Raw genomic sequence first — 16,463 nt, forward strand, 5'->3', positions numbered from 1 at the left:
TGCTTTTGAAACCATTAACAGAGCTCTCAACAAATATCAATGAGAAAACAAAACTCTCCAAATCTGGTTTTAGAAGTAATTGGCTGCACATATGTACTGTTTACTTGTCTATTATAAATTATTACCAATAAATGTAAGTGAGAAACTGTTACAAAATATAGCCCTGAGCAAGAATTGACACTGTTTGAGAAGACAAGACTGCTTTACAAATGCAGATCATATGTTTTGTCCTTAATGTATAGGAAAAAATAGGTCAGAGATGAAAACCGCAATAAGACAACGATAACCATACTGCATCCCAACTTAAAAAGAATATCTCAGTATTTTAGCAAAATCATTTGTAAGGGATCTTATTGAATTTATTTAAAATCACTGACAATATTTTAAGTTTGTATTTTAGACATTTGGCTTTTTAACTTTCTAATTATTTGGAAACAACTTCATTTGGGCCTTTGATTCGTGTGCTGGTTTATCTTTTGTTTTGTACTCTGATAGTTGTTCTTCATTATGTTCTATTACACATTTAAAAGCACTAACACTGAACTTTGAGCACTCAGAAATACGGAGCAATTCAGACCCTGGGTACTCTTCACCTTTACCCTTGTGATTGATTTTGTTATGCATGTTTCCTCCTCCTTGTTAGAGAGCAGATGCTCCATGCTATAACCTTCCATGAAAACAGGATGGTCGAGTGTCCTCAGTTATCGCAAATTATTTCTTCTAGCAATTTTATGGTACTTTGCAGAACAGAAACCAAAAGACAGGGAGAGTTTGTAGTTTCCTTTGCAGCTGATGCAGTTTCAGAGTGCTGTATGCAGGGACTGCTGCTGCTTGATCTCTCCAAGCTGAATGATGAAGTGGTGTAACTTTTACCTGTGGCGGTTACTTTTTAATGTTCTCCGATTCTTTTTAGTGCCTAGTCTGGATACCTTAGTGAATTTCTTAAAAAATACAAAACTTGCTTTGGGAAACTGGTTAATATTAAACATTTTTTTTTTTTTTAAGCTAAATAACAGTTTAAATACTTGATGTTGTTAAGTATGTCATACAAAAACTTTGAATAACAATGACTTAGTTATTTCAGTTTTTTTTAAAGGCAGTTAAAATTGGTAGATATTTCATCTGTGTAGCTTGTGAAAGGATAGGAGGTTCAAAGTCTCAATAAATTGAACTTTAAATTGTTTGTACTTCTTAATGGCAACTGATTACCTTAATTAATAGAGGACATAATGTTTTGTTATAACTTATTTGAGTTCTTAGGCTGTTGCAATTATTTATCTTTTGTCTTCATATTTTCATATTGAAGGGAGTTAACACAAAAAGAGAAGGGCCCAAAAAGAGAAGGGCCCAATCCTGTTGCATAGCCAAAGAGGTGGAGGGTTTGGGGGGAGAAAGAGAGACATTACCCCACTGTTGTACTTGGCCACATTGTCAGTCAAATAAGGGTATTTCTCAAATATTTTCTGGGTAGTTTTAGCTAGGCATGTAATCTTTTTCTGAACAGTACCCTGCTTTGGACTACCCTCTCCTTTCTCCCAGTAGTAGGCACAGCCCACTGTGAATGAGGTGGTTCCTCAGGGACCTGTAAACACATTTTAGGGTTCCTGTTGTACACATACGTAATGATCATATTGTGTAAACCGTAGTTCAAAGCAAAGAAATATTGTGCACAATGCTGCCTTCTAAAAGCCTTAACAAAAGTCACAACTTCCCAAAGTTGCAGAAAAATGGGCATTGTGTCTAGTTTTGTTTTATCTGACCAAAATGCATCTGACATTAAAGTTGTTGTGGGGTTTTGCTACCTTCCTGTCTTCCTGTGTTCATTATTCTGTACCAGTGTGCTGTGTTGTATACAAGAGCAAACATCAGTGGCCAGAAGCTGGGAGCAGGTTGCAGCTGGAAAGCCCAGCCTTTCCATGTTTGCACCTCAGCTCTTGGGGATGCAACACTTGAGACAAGGTGCAGAAGGAGTTCCCAGTTATGTGGAGCTGCATCTTTTCCTTAACCTCTTCTGCGAGGCTAACAACATATTTTAGTCTTTTGTGCCTATTTTATCCACAAGGGTTAGAATTACATCTGGCTCTGGTGCAATTGCTCAGGGTGGAGAAAAGCTCCTTGTCCATTACTGCCATTCTTGAATATTCCTTCAGAGAAAAGCTGATGTCAAAGATGGATTCTTGGCTTTGCATATTTTGCTCATCTCTCTTCTTTTCTAACTCATCCATCACTGGTGAAACTTTAAAGAGTACGTGAAGGTGCATTTACATCAATACATGTGTAAGAACTTTGTGTATGTGTTAGTAGTGAATGGAATATCGATACAGAAAAGGTAATCCATAATATCACTCATCAATGCAAGTTTCTCAAGACAGATTTAAGTTTAGCTTCATCTCTGTGAACCAGATGCAAATATTTTTCCATGTATATATCCTACCTAGGACACTCTTCTGTAGTCTATAGGGTGCCCAGAGCTACTGTAGATATAAAACACAATTTCTGGCTATTAGATCTCTGCATCACCAAAATGCAAATTTCAGTCCTGAATATGTAGGCCACTTGCTGAATAACCTCAAGAAATATATGGTGAAAATGTTATTTCTCATGTATTCAGATTACTCCCTTCAAAGGTTTTCGTCAGGTTTTTAATATCCTGAAGGTCTCAGTTCTGAGGCAGACTGCAGTTCAAACTTCATTTTCAGTTCTTAGAATGAAGTCATTTAAATAAACAAATAAAAGTGGCACGTCATATGTAGCTTGTGCCAAAGTACGCCGTGTGCCAGTTAGAATTAATTTTTATGAATCCTTACATATATGAGTTTATAATAACAACAATACAGATACATATGCTTGTCCCTAGCAACTCTGATGACCCTTGTAGTACTTTGTATGTGCAGAAGTAAAATCCCAGCACAGTTCTGACCTGTGTTTATTTTTAGTATTTCATGAATCACCTCCTTTAGCTGTTTTTCTTTTCTACCTAATGAAAGGCAAATAAATCTTATTGCTAAATAGCACTAGGATATTTGATAGTAAGAATAAAATCCCTCATCCTGTTTTTTGTTATTTGTGTGAATAGCCAGATGGAAATGTTTACCCTTTAGAGAAATTTAGATCTGATATTTTTGTTATGTTTTGTTGGCAGTTTGCTGATCCCAAGTTATGTGTTATTACAATGGAAGGTGACAATTTGATTGTCTTCAGTTGGAGAAACAAGCAATTTTATATTCACTGAGCTGTCAGGTAACAGTACCTTACAATACTAAGAGCTCCTGGCAATGTGGTTTGGCACCTATGTTTAAGTGCTTTGATGATTGCCTAACCTCTACTGAATCAGAAATATTTTGCCTGATAGAAATGTTTTTAGGCTTGTAGTGTAAGGTTTTTATTAAGAGGACAATCTGTAACTGAGTGTGGAGCCATTGTTTTATGTTACGTGGAGGTACTAATTAGGTGGCAAATGGCTACAGGTGAGCCTGAAACTGATACTTCATTTCACTATCTACTGAGCTGTTTGGTTTGACTTAGAAATGAGAACCAAAAAGATGGAAAGGCGGCAGGAGAAGGGGAAGGAGGGGAGAGAAATCTGACAATATTAATATTTCTGTTGTGAATTAGGTGGTGCAGAGAAATGGCATGTGACCTTCCACACCTGTAGAATTAAAAAATAACTATTTGATTCATTACCTGGAATCTTAAGCAACTCCTGAAAATTACCTGTAGGTGCGAAAAAATGTAAGAATACTATCTCTTACTGTTGAAGCACGTTTCTCATAGAGTATTGAAAGGATTTAATGAACATTTCAGGAACTTATTCCCATCAGATTTAAGTGTTGTCAGGAAGATTTTTAGTTATTAGAACAACTTCTTAACTAGCTTTGTAAGGGGAAAAATAAATGTATTCTTGAATTCTGTGTGAAGTCTCAACTCAAAGTCTAAACATGCTAAAATAAATTCTTAGTATTTTTAGACACCCTTTATCAAAACCATTTATATAACCATCCAGATAAACAAGTCATTCAAATACATAAAAAATATGTGGATTAATGCTTATTTATAGCAACCATTGTTTTTAAATTTTATTGTTAATGATAGCTTTCATTTATATTGTATATTCTCTTAACTTTCTGCCTGAAAAAACAAATCCTAATAAGTTGCTGATGGATAAATTCTTGGCACGCTTGCTCTTGTTCCCATAACTATTGGTAAAGATAGCTGGAAGTCAGTACTGCCTTTTTTCTTTTTCTTTTTCCAACAGTAAGAAATTGGATATCCAGAGACACATGGCCTAGTCATAGGACTTTAAAGGCAGCCATCACTGAGAAGCTAATACCAACCAATTAAACAGAGGTGGTTACGTGATGTAACATTATCAGGAGAAACAATTCATGAGTCAAAGCATTCCAGGGCATATGAGCTCCAGTCCAAAGAACAGTCTCAAGCTGTTTAAATAAAGTGACAGCAATATTGTCAGCTAAATATAAACTATAGAAAATATTAACTACAGTGACTGAAGATGAGCACATCCCAGGTGCTAAGTGACTATTCTTTCAGTGCCCTTTTACTGCATTTGAAGTGAGTTCACCTTAGGCATTTTCAGTGAAAGCTTCTGCTAGTGAATAAAGAGAATGGAATACTTAACCTGCTAGAAAGATAGGTTGTATTTTTGGCATTTTATGAATCCAAACAAATACTTTGGATTTTCAATGAAAAGTCATGGGGGGGGGGGTGCTGTGAGGATATTTTGCTGCATCTATTTTGATATTTTCAACAACTAGATGAATAGACAAGAACTTGTTCCCTAACCCTAATATTTCACTGTGGTTGCATGGCTGAGGAGGTCACTCTAATGGCAGAACGTAAGAAAAATAGTTTCCAAGAAGATCGAATGAGCTATTTAGCTCTCACATTGTTTATTACAAAGCAGAAGAGATACCATAAAAGTTGTTCCAAAGCTCAGGGTGAGCTCTGAGGGAGTCTGAATCTGAAGTCAGACTTTGTGATTTGGATTCATATCTATTAGCAGAAGTGTAATTTGCCTGGATTGGAAAAACAAATGCAAGAATAGCTGAGTGTGTATCTTGGAAGCCGTGGGTGTATTGCTTAGCTTGATGCTTATTTCAGCTAGAGATTTGGGTGCTCAGTTAACGTTATAGCTGTCATTTCTTGAATCACAGTTGCTTCCACTCCCCCTCCCGCCCTTTCATTTCCAAGGTGGTTCCTGTGATTACCATAAGCTCTCTAATCTTGCAATGTTGTTTATGATCTATATGTAACTAATTCTTACAGAATTCCTGCAAAATGAAGCCAAGGAAGAGCTTGAGGGAGTTAAACTGGTTGGCCTGAGGCCTTGCAGTGACTCAGAGCCAGAAGCAGAAACTGGGAGATCCTCTCCCATTGCTGCCTTCTCAGGTTATTCAGGATTCGTGCACAGGGATTTATATCGAGGTGTGAGGCCCCAGGAGAATGAAATTTTTTTACTAACTGTTCATTTGTGTTACTCATTCTCCTTGAAAATAGATATGAGATTTCATAATTTTAGGAAATAGCTGTTTATTCTAAAATGGCAGACAGATTACGGCGTTAGCTTTACAATGGGTTACGTTACTGAGTTCTGCCTGCAGAACATTGTTTTACAGGACCAGAGCCGCAAAATTTTTAGGCTACTTACTGCCAAAGCATGTTCATTTTTCTTGAAGTCTATCTGAACACTGCTGTAACTGGTATATTTATGCAGCAAAAAAATAAAGATCAGTTTTCCTGAATGTTTAATCTAAGCTAAACTGGTTTGCAGCTAGAAATAAGTAAATTATTCTAGTAGCTTCTGTGCAACTATGTCAGCGTACCCCATTCTACGTCAGGCCTGTGCTTGTATAGGTGAACTTGCACTGCAAAATAGGTTGCATAAAGGACGATTTTGAGTTTCAGAAGGGGTTTGAGGATCCATGAAAGACATGGCTGTGCCATAGGTATGAAAGAGGAGGGTACTGTGGGCAGTGCAGGTGAAGAAAAGTATATGATGCATCTAATGTATCCCAAAACTGAGTGCTGATTAGTGAAGAAGGGTCCTGTAACCATGCTTAATATTATGAGAGGAATATGCACCTTTGTTGCTCTTTTAAAAGGTGGGGAGGGATAAGGTGCTGTGGCTGAGTTTTACTTATGAACACCAGATTAACACAGAAGTTTAGAAGGAAATACTTAAAAGGTTATGAGTACCTCTAAAAATGGTTTCTCTTAATTTATTTAGTTCTGGAGTCACCAAAGCACTTAGACATGTGCTTAACTTTTTGAAACTGAGTAGTCCAATTTGAAATTAGTGGACTGCTTGCATACTTACAGTTAATCATGCACTTAAGTACTTTAATCTGGCACTTTGGGGAAAAGGAATGGAGACTGTTCATAAAAGCTCTGTAAGTGAATATATTTCTAATCTAATCTGATTCCAATCTACTGTTGGAGCTGTAGACCTGAGTTACGTCTCTACTGCAGTCACTAAAGCAGGATCAATTAGTCCATCTGAGCACCACACTACTGTAGTTGGAGAGCTATCAGAAGCAAGCTTGTTTAAAATTAGTTTGGATATCTGAGCATTACAAAGCAGTCATTTATGTAGCTGCAGTGTAGACATGCCTTTGGGTTTATGAATGCTTTGTGAGGGTGGAGCAGAGCAGAAGCTAGAGTCTCTGGCCAACTACGAGCCTGCTTTGTCATATATCTTGTTGTTATTGCTTAGTTTATATGCTTTTGAAACAGGGTCTGGGCTTTGTTCTTGTCTGTCATTACACTTCATGGCTTGATTCTGAAATGTCTAGCAGCTAAAATTCCAGGTCTAGCCTTAATTTCCACTGTAACATTTAATCATTTGAGCAGACAGCAGGGATGGGAGATTTTTTTCAGGATTTGGAAGCCTTTCATGTCAGGACTATCACCTAATTGATATGAGAGAGGATATGAATTTTTTGAAGAATGTGAGACCATAGAAAAACCTTAAACAAAATAAAAAGGTATTATTATTTGTATTTAGAAAGGTGTAATACACAGTAGCTGTAGGAAAAAAGGAAAACCAACGTTTTGTGAATCTGACTGACAGCCTTCATTAGAGCACAGAGAATGTCTTCTCTGTTTTAAAATAAAAAATCATGTCATATCTATAAAGAATGGAGTTTTTTGGGACAGTGTTTGGGTATTTGTAGGTAAAAGACCCTTAGCAGTTCAACCGTAGCATTACTACCTCAGTACTGAGGCCAACTGAAATTGGGGTCCAATCCCTCAGCTTTGTGGACATTTTGATAAATGATCCCATTGTTTTTCTGTCTTGAGTTCAAAATGAGATAGAATTTATTTTAGTTTTGGAAAATACAAATCAAGATTTGTTAAATTCTCAAACTTGAGTAGGTGGTAGGATTTCAGATAATTAGGGCCTTTTTCAACTGTTTCTCATACCCATTAGGTATTTTTTCCACCTTTAGGTATTGCTGTGTTCAGATAATCTGTCAATTTAACCAAAGCAACAATTTCACAATGTAGTTTTCTTTCTGATTGTGTGCTGTGTAATCAATATACTGATATAATGTGAGTGTAATTTCCTCTCTTATTTTATCTCCACTGCACAGTATTATAAATAAACAGCTAAAAAAGAAAAAAGAAAGAAAAGCACCAAACAAATCTGTTGCATCTTCTTTTAAGATTGTACCACTGTAGACACTTGTTCTAGTAAAGTAGAATTGGACCCACTTGATTGCATTTAAATTTTTCATGCTTCAGCAGTTTGTCTGGGAGCACAGTAAAGAAAACCCCCCGAGCGAGGATAGTTTAGAATAATAGAACTTGATTTTGTGTATTATAGCGGCACCATTTGCGCTGCTGTAGTTAGGGTTGTGTCAGCACTTCCATTATAAACCCCTGTTTGCAGGGGTTATAACTAGGGAGATATTTTTTATCAGAAACTTTTTTTTAAATCATGCAAGTGAGTTTAATTGATAATAGGAGAAATAAAATAAAATAAATTATAATGGAAATTAGTAAGTTTCTGATACCTTTTACAAACCTTATTTATTAGGAATATTGATTTTTTTTTTCCCTCTCAGCAGGGATTTTTAACAAATGCGTTTTGAATGTTTTAAACATAAAATTGGGAAGTTGTTATGGCTTAAAATTTGACTGCTATTCATGCTCATATTTTAACATTAAAATATTTTAACACAACACGCTGTTCTATGGTTTAATTTTATCATAAACATAAACTACTCAAATGAGCCAGATTCTTCTCCCTTTGAATTGGATGAGACCTTGGAGTTATTGTCTAGACTCTGCCTTTTGACCTGATGGAGTTATGTGTACAGAATTCTCCCATTTAGGTAAAAATACACAGGGAACGAGTAAAACCTACATGAAGGAGTTGACTGGATAACACCCAGCTGCAAGAGTTTAAATTTACTCTGCTTTACTGATTGCTAACCTAGGCATAATCAATGTTTGGTGCATAACCAGACACCCTCAGAAGACATGTAAGAATGAGGTATGTTCATTCAGTTGATGACTGTGCTGGGAAGGAAAGTGGAGGGCTTAATCTAGCAGGGCCCTACACCACTGTCCCTTTTAACCCAATGTTTTAAATTTAGCAACCAAAAAACTGAAACCATTAAACCTAGTTGTTTTAACAAAGCTCTAGGAGAAAATAGGAGGGAAACACACCCCTAAAAATTATGTCATGAGGAGAGTGAGTGCCTAGGAGGCCTGCCTGAGCCTGTCTTCCTTTTCAGGCTCCAGCACTATAGGTAACTGAGTGAAGTACAGCATGAAATGTGTCTGACCATAATGCAGCAGTGGGGAGAAAGTGTAGGTGGAGCTAGGAAGCATTTGAACCCCACCCTTGGTCTGTTTTACTCTAGTACAGAAAAATATTGCTGGGCATGGCTTGAGATTATTAGTGAATGGGAGTTTGTTGATATAATTTTATTTTCAACATTAACAAAGTCCCTTTTCTGTATGTAATCAGAACTTGAATAGAGATTTTTTATTGAATTGTGTTTAAAACATCTTAGATAAAAGCAAAGTATATTAGTGTATATTGCAAAGAAAAAATGCTTCCCCTACAGTGCATTACCAGTAGATAGCTTTACTGAATGGTCACTTGAGGAAACTCCAAAAGCCTGTTTATGAAATAGAGGTGAAGCCTTTCTAGACTAATTATATTCAGCATGTAATTTCTAAACTTCAGTCTGAATTTTGATTTTCAATTAACATTCCCAATTTGAAGATAATTTTCTATTTAATGTAATTGCAGGAAATAATTTATTGGCTGATTAAGACTGAGGGCCCAGCCTTCCTTAAGAAAACAGTCCCTAACAAACCAGCCTTTAAAGCCAACTCGTAGCTTTGGACAGATTCAGCCTATTTTTGCAGCTGCAGAGTTGTGTTTAATTAGGATTGTGCACTATTATTCATTGGTGCAGTTTGTAGTTGAAATTATTCTTAAGAGACATTTTCATTTCTAGTTTTCTGTCATGATTAATTTATGGCGAAGAAACAGCCATAGCTATTGCTTTACACAGAAGCTTGTTCAGTATGAAACAGGAATAAGATCTGTTGAGAAGGTGAAAGAAAGGAAAATCCTTTATTGTGACTTTCAGTTTTCATGTCGGGTTTTCAAATTACATAAAGCATGACGTATATTTTCATGTGAGTGATTACATTAACATGACTATTTTAATGAAAAAAGGGAAAGCAAACCTTTTATTTTATCTTAGATCATAGCAATTATGAAGCAGAACCTTTTGAAGTACATACAGTAATGCTGGTTGCTGAACTCTTGGCATGTTCTCTGTAGCATCAACACAAATTCTTTAGCGTAGTAAGAATGTAATACGCGGTTTGAATTCCTCAGTTCTGCTTATTGGCAACATTAATATTAGACTCCCACTTACACTTAGGCTTCCCTACAGAAAACACAGACCTTTTTTTCCCCACCAGTGTCGAGTTTAAGAGGCAGGATTATCTCTATTTGTGGAATAGTTATTCTAAATAGGTATCAGTGTTTTAATATGTTTCAAAGCACTTCAAAGCTTGTAATACTTTCATATTGAACTGTACATAATTAGATTAGTTGATCCTATATTAATTTTTTTTTCACTGTAGGATACTAAATCTGAACTCCCTCATTAATTGTGAGAAATTTAGCATTAGCTGTTAAATCCTTTGTGAAACACAGGCTGCTACATAAAAACTACTGTTTAAATTGGAATTAACTTAATTATTTTTCTTTGCACTTGATATTTCCTTCACTGTAATATTCATGAAAGCATGTGACAGATTTGTAAATTTAACTGTTAGTCTCAGATTTCCAGACCCTTTAATCAGTATTTATTTGTCTGTAGAAACAGTACTAGCAAGTTAATGATTTGCTAATTTGAAAAATGCTCATGTGGTTTCCTATGTTAACTGATTTGTGCATTTTTAAAGAAATGGTATGAAATCAATTATTGTTAAAAAGCAATTAAGATGAAGATCTTATTTCTCAGTTTCTCAGCAATTTCAGTGTCAAGGATATTCTAAAGTTACTAAACCCTAGGAAAATAGCTAATATATTTTGGCTCTCTTCTTTCAGGTTTATTAATGATTGTTTTAACAGTTGCAGTTGATCGTACCAGAAATTTTGAATACAGTGTTTTCAGATTTTGAGTTGAAGTCAGTAATATTTTCATCTAAGTGCAGAAACTGTGGCAAAAGCTGTGCTTGCATGTGAGATGGTAGTAAGAGGGCATTATTTGGAAAAGACATTTAACATAAATCTACACATTTATTCATTACACTTTTAAGTAATTTGAAGTATTTTGTTGAGCTATATCCTGTACTCAATGCCTTCGCTTCAATATGAAGCGAAACATAATTATTTTAGATTTTTAGTCTGAATTGTAAAAGATTATTCAGATATTATCCATCCATCCATCCAACAAAGTTTAGAACACTTTTTACATGAGTTCCTGAAAACATTTTCTGAAATGTAAAACCAGGTAAAATTGAAACAGTTTAAAAGCAGTACAGCTTTAAACAAACAGCAAAAGGACTTATTTAGCAGAATTTGAAATGGATTTAAAAATTCTTATCTGTGTAGAAAACATCTTCTTGCAAGGAATGAGATTGGGTAAGCATGATCGACTCTCTCTTTTAAACATTTGCTTATAACCTTCAGATTGCTCTTGGGAGTAAGAGTTTAAATAATTGAACTCTTATGCAAAATCAACATGAAAATAGCAATAAAATCACTATTTTCTTATGACTGGAGAAAATGATATTGTTTGACAAGCCTAAACGAATAGAATGATGTCATACAACTTAACCCTGACCTTGTCTTGCCATCAATGAATACTTTTTCTCAGTGTTTTGGATCCAGGTCCCCCAAACCTGTACTTTTTAGAGTATTTCTGTTACCTGCGTGTGACTAATTTTTGACTTTTGTAGGCAGATGTGATGTGTTTAGAGGACTGTTTTGAGCTGGATTTTTTTCACTTAGCACCAATTTTTTTGTTTTTGTCTGCTTTTCTTGTCTCGTAGAAGAATGTCTTCCAAGCAGGCCACCTCTCCATTTGCATGTGCAGCTGATGGAGAGGAAACAATGACCCAGGATTTAGCATCACGAGACAAGGAAGAGGGCAACAGTGATCAGCATGCGGCCTCTCATCTGCCTCTACACAATGTAATGCACAACAAACCTCACTCTGAGGAGCTACCAACTCTGGTCACGACCATCCAACAAGATCCTGAGTGGGATGGAGTGATCTCAGCCCAACACAGAATGGTGAGTTTCACACTTCTCGCCGTGGCTTTCCAAATTAGTATCGTAAAAGACCGTTTGCTCCCATTTTAAAAGACATGTTCACGGGTAAAGCTTTTTAAATGTTATAGTGTCAGTGTCAGTAGTAGATCAACATCATATGGTGTAATTGTAAATTACAGTTGTATAATCTACTTAAGTATACACGTCTTTATGAATGAGGTCATTTGATGAGTTCACCTTCTGAAAGGAAATGCATCTATTTATCATGTTTTCATTCATACCTTGATTTATGTCATAACCTTTCTAGCTCATATATTCAAGCATTAATTTCTGACAGCAGGACGTAGCTCACAACTGTTTGTCATCTGCAAAGTGTTGTGCTGAAGGAAGAAACTTTAATGTATTTTTTTACTTATCTCTCAGAAATAGAACCCACAAAATCTAGAATATTCTAGCTTTACACCACAACAAAGCATGGCATTTTAGGTGACAGAAACGTCTTGCTGTATTTATAGGAAATTGCAACTTTTCGTGGAGGGGAAAGGTGTTTATGAGCAATTCTGTCATGCTCTTCTGCTCTAGATCACCAGTTTGTATACAGGCGACATTAGAAATTATCAGAATTGTTATCTGTATTCTCCTCAGTAGCCTAGATAAAATTGTTTTTTGGTTGTAACTTGTCTCTGCATCCCCAAAACTCTGCAATAAATGGGCAGGCTGAATGAAGGCTGAAAGGGCATAGCACCTCAGCCAATTTATTTTCCTTGCATGTGTTCCTCAGAAACAGAATTAAGGTACGTGGAGCAACCAGGTGTTCTGTAAATTTAGAACATCATAATTCCAGACTCTCCCTAAAGTGACTTTCACAGACTTTAAATTCAAACAGTTAGCTTAAAAAAATAATCTGCCTTTTCATAAAATTTATTCTCTGTTTATATAAAATATCTATGAGCAAATTCTATTCAGCAAACATTTTTTTCCTTTTTTTTTTTTTTTTAGTACAAATCAACATCTTTCAATAAGGTTAAACATAATTGTAGATTTTTTTTAACAGCATTAACAATAATCAACTTATTTCAAATTTGACTGGATTTAATAATTCTAATGCATTAATCAGTATAGATACCATAGATCTTTGTACATATTATGATGCCTGGAGTTAGTTAAATAATAACACTACAGTAAGATCTATTTTGCTAATATAGTGTTGAATTTTTTTTTCCTAAAATTGGATTGATTCAAAAGATCAAACCAAAGCAGAAAATTGCTACCTAATCCGTACTGTACAATTTAATGCAGTGCAGAATTTTCTGTCAGACCTAAAATATTCCTGAGTATTTGGATGATTGTCACAAAGAAGGCAAAATTTCAACTGCAGAAATAGCTTTAAAGAAAAATGATGATAGGTTAGTAATTTGGCAAGGTAGGTTGTAAGTTGTATATATGTCTTCTATTCAGAATTCTGAGATTTAACCTCATTTAGGACAGAGTCACTCTTTTTCCCAAGTTATGCAATAAGCATATTAGAATAATTTTAACATTTGTGTTATCAGGAGAACAAGCTGGATGCAGAAAGGATGGGTCCAGTTTGTTTATAGAAAAAGTAAATCTGTGAATTCATCGGCTACTTCTGTACTCATTCAGAAAGGCAGGTGCACTCTTAGAATTTTAGTATTAGGACACCAACAGCATTGACAAAATTACTCTGTGTCCTAGAGAGAGAAACTCCTGGCCTCCAGGAGACACTCAATGCATTTTTTTTTTTGGTTCAGTCTGCTCCTTGGACCCGGAGTAAGCCAAAATGGTAGACTCTTTTGTAGAATGATCAGTTGTACTTGTGTGTATTGCTCTGAAGGGGGTTTGCACTCACAGTGACAGAGTGCAGTCTCTGTTTTCTTTCCTAATGCTGAACTATCATGTCAACACTCGCTGTTCCTCTGGCCAGGCACGAATCAGTACTCAGCTTATCGTGTTTCAGAACAGGTGCATAAACTTTGCTTGAGGGACTTAGCACTCTGGTTTTCCTTTCTCCTTTTTCCAGTAAATATTCCATCATATGTGTAGATGAATGTCCCGAAAATCATTAGGAGTTTCCAGAAGTCCCTTGGCTTAAATCTGGTGGTGGATATATGTCAACCTTATTTAGGTAACTTTCAACTAAACCAAATAGATTCTTTCTTTTGCCCAGCTCAAAGCTGGATATAATTTCCAAGGCTTGGCTACCAGTGCAGACTGAAGTTCTAGGGCATGATGTTTCGTTGCACTTAAAAGAGATCTAAAATTTACAGAGCAAGGCCCCAGTGTATTTACAGCTAGGTGAGTTAGGCGACTACTTAGATCACCACAGTGAAGTGGTGAAAAAGTGTTTTTCTCCTTAAGGTACTATCATTTAGGGTACCTTGTTTGATATTTTTTTTGGGGGGGTGAATGATTTTTTTTTTCTCCCTTAAATATATGCTTCATGAGCAAACCTTTAAGCCTCAATCAATTGCAAAAAGCTCTTCTGAAGTATGTCAGTCTCCGTACTCTTTCTTATTGCTGAGAAAGAATTCAGAGGTGCCTGCAATTATCCTGATGAAAACATTTTTACTCCTTAAAGGGAGGAAAGAAGTTTCTTTCCAGAAAGACAAATTCCAGAAGGTGGATTGGGCAATTCTGAGATTAGGGGCTGTGGTAGTGACAACTTTTCTACTTAATAAAACCAAATTCCCAGAAGGTAAGCACTTTCTGACTCTTTCCCAGACGGATCCTTTAAAAGCAGATTTGAAGAAGCACCTGTTAGTACCATTTACACTGAAAGTAAAGACAGTAGTGCTTTCATTAAAATGCATCAATAATGTGTGTTGTCTGGTTAAAAGATAGTAGATTCAAAGAATGCTGTGTTGACATATGGGGAGGAAAAAATTTCTCTTTTATCTGGTATCTAATTAAGGGCAAAATCCTGCGTCGTTGTGCCCCTAAAGCTACTAAGGAGTTCAGTGGAATTTGAGAGAGCACACAGTATGCATCATAACTTGTTATGAGGGCCATACAGATCTTAAGTTTAAAAAAGATACAGTAGAAGGGCAATTTGACTGGAAAAAAATTACAATTTTGCCCAACATTTATGGCATGCAACACTTCAAGTAATGTAAGATACCTTTAAACTACATCGTGCATTATCATAAAAAAAACACACTGGCTAGAAATGTTTTCAAACTTTCACTCCCTTTTGATAGCAGGCATTGCTTTCCACTGAGTCCTTTGTGTATTCTGAATGTCTGGAAGCCAAAATATTTTGTTTTAACTCCCACTCTATAGTATTTCCCAGCTGTGTACTTATATGGTGTAATAAAAGGATTTAACAAATGGGAAATAGCAGCTGCATTTGGAAATTCCCTTTGTGCTCCCTCTTCATTTGACAGATTCAGCAATGTGTAACAACTGTAACGTCAGACCTGTAATGACTTATACTGCAAGTATCATATCACCAGCCAATTTGATGTTCCAGTGGGGAGAAGATAAAACAACCCAAAGATTTCTGTAAATTCATATTGCTGAGCTGAAAAGATTATACGTGTGTTTCTGACTGTAACTTAATATAAAAATATCTGGACGTATGGGGTATTTTTGCTGATTGTAGCCCTACTAGAAAATAAAATCTCTTTTAGGCTAAAGCCATATCTATTTGCTGCAGTAAACTGTAGGGAAGAGGTCAAACTTGTACTAAGATAACAGTGAAAGTGTCATGCTTTCACCCATGGATAGTGAGCATCAGGCAAGAGATACAGTGAAATTTTTAGATTGCATCCAAAACTTGTCTCTCTTAGGGCAAAAGACTGAGAGAGAATGAGTGGGGAAACCCAAAAATACTTAATTTTGCTAGATTTAATAGTAACTGAATTGTTGTATCCCAATAATATGTTAGTTAGACAGTGTGTACATACACTGAATGAGGGCATCCACATCTTTTTGCTTTACCCTTATTTAGAAGTGAAAGACTGTTACAGGGAACAACTGCAGCAATTCAAGTCTAAAGGATGAGTGTTATTTCCCTGTGACTGATGGAAACCCGGCACATATACATACACAAATACAATCAACTACCTGCAAACCTGTGCTGTGTTTCCCTATACGTTTTGTAACATCATTCAGAGACCCCTTGGATTTAGAAATTAATTGTATCTCATTGGATTTTATCTCAAATGGCAGCATCAAAATATATTTCATAATTATGTCAAGTCTCTGTCTTATGTTGATTTCTTGCCAAAAGAGCAAAAGACTTGCCACCTTTCCACTGTGGCTGCGTGTACGTCTCAGCAGTACTGTGAGCAGATTTATAGATGCAGCAGAAAAATTGAAGATCTCTTAATACCACATGTATTTGTTCCTTTCAAAATTTAAATAATTTTAAATCGCCAAGTATCAAATTTAACTTCATATAGCTTTAGCAAAGTTCCTGGCATCAGAAACACAGAAATAGGTGGTATCCTGAAGGTGTTAATGTTTCAGTGCTTGCTGTCTCTACCTAAAGCAGGCACAATCCTGTTGATCCCCCCCTGCCCCTTGTTATTAACTTCTCATGTAGAAGATTCTTCCCTTTAAGGAAAATAAACTCAGGTGTTTAGGGAAGATCATTGGAAAATGTTTACACATGCTAAACACTGTGAATTTGTTGTTATATAAATTCATGGCTTCAAATTCTCAA

At 35.9% G+C, this 16,463-nt stretch overlaps 1 protein-coding gene across 17 annotated transcripts in view; it reads left to right on the top strand.

The window, feature by feature from the left end:
- SOX6 (SRY-box 6) overlaps positions 1–16,463 on the top strand; it is a 375,776-nt gene that overhangs the window by 132,551 nt on the left and 226,762 nt on the right. For 15 of the 17 annotated variants that reach the window (XM_017809700.1, XM_017809785.1, XM_017809710.1 and 12 more), the window contains one exon: positions 11,554–11,797. In XM_017809700.1, the coding sequence (XP_017665189.1) occupies positions 11,558–11,797 (240 nt within the window). In that variant the 5' untranslated portion in view covers positions 11,554–11,557. The remainder of the gene's footprint in view (positions 1–11,553; positions 11,798–16,463) is intronic. The other 2 variants (XM_017809727.1, XM_017809736.1) reach the window with 1 other exon arrangement.

Source organism: Lepidothrix coronata, unplaced genomic scaffold (assembly GCF_001604755.1).
Source record: "Lepidothrix coronata isolate B3197 unplaced genomic scaffold, Lepidothrix_coronata-1.0 Scaffold1, whole genome shotgun sequence".
Classification (NCBI taxonomy): domain Eukaryota; kingdom Metazoa; phylum Chordata; class Aves; order Passeriformes; family Pipridae; genus Lepidothrix; species Lepidothrix coronata.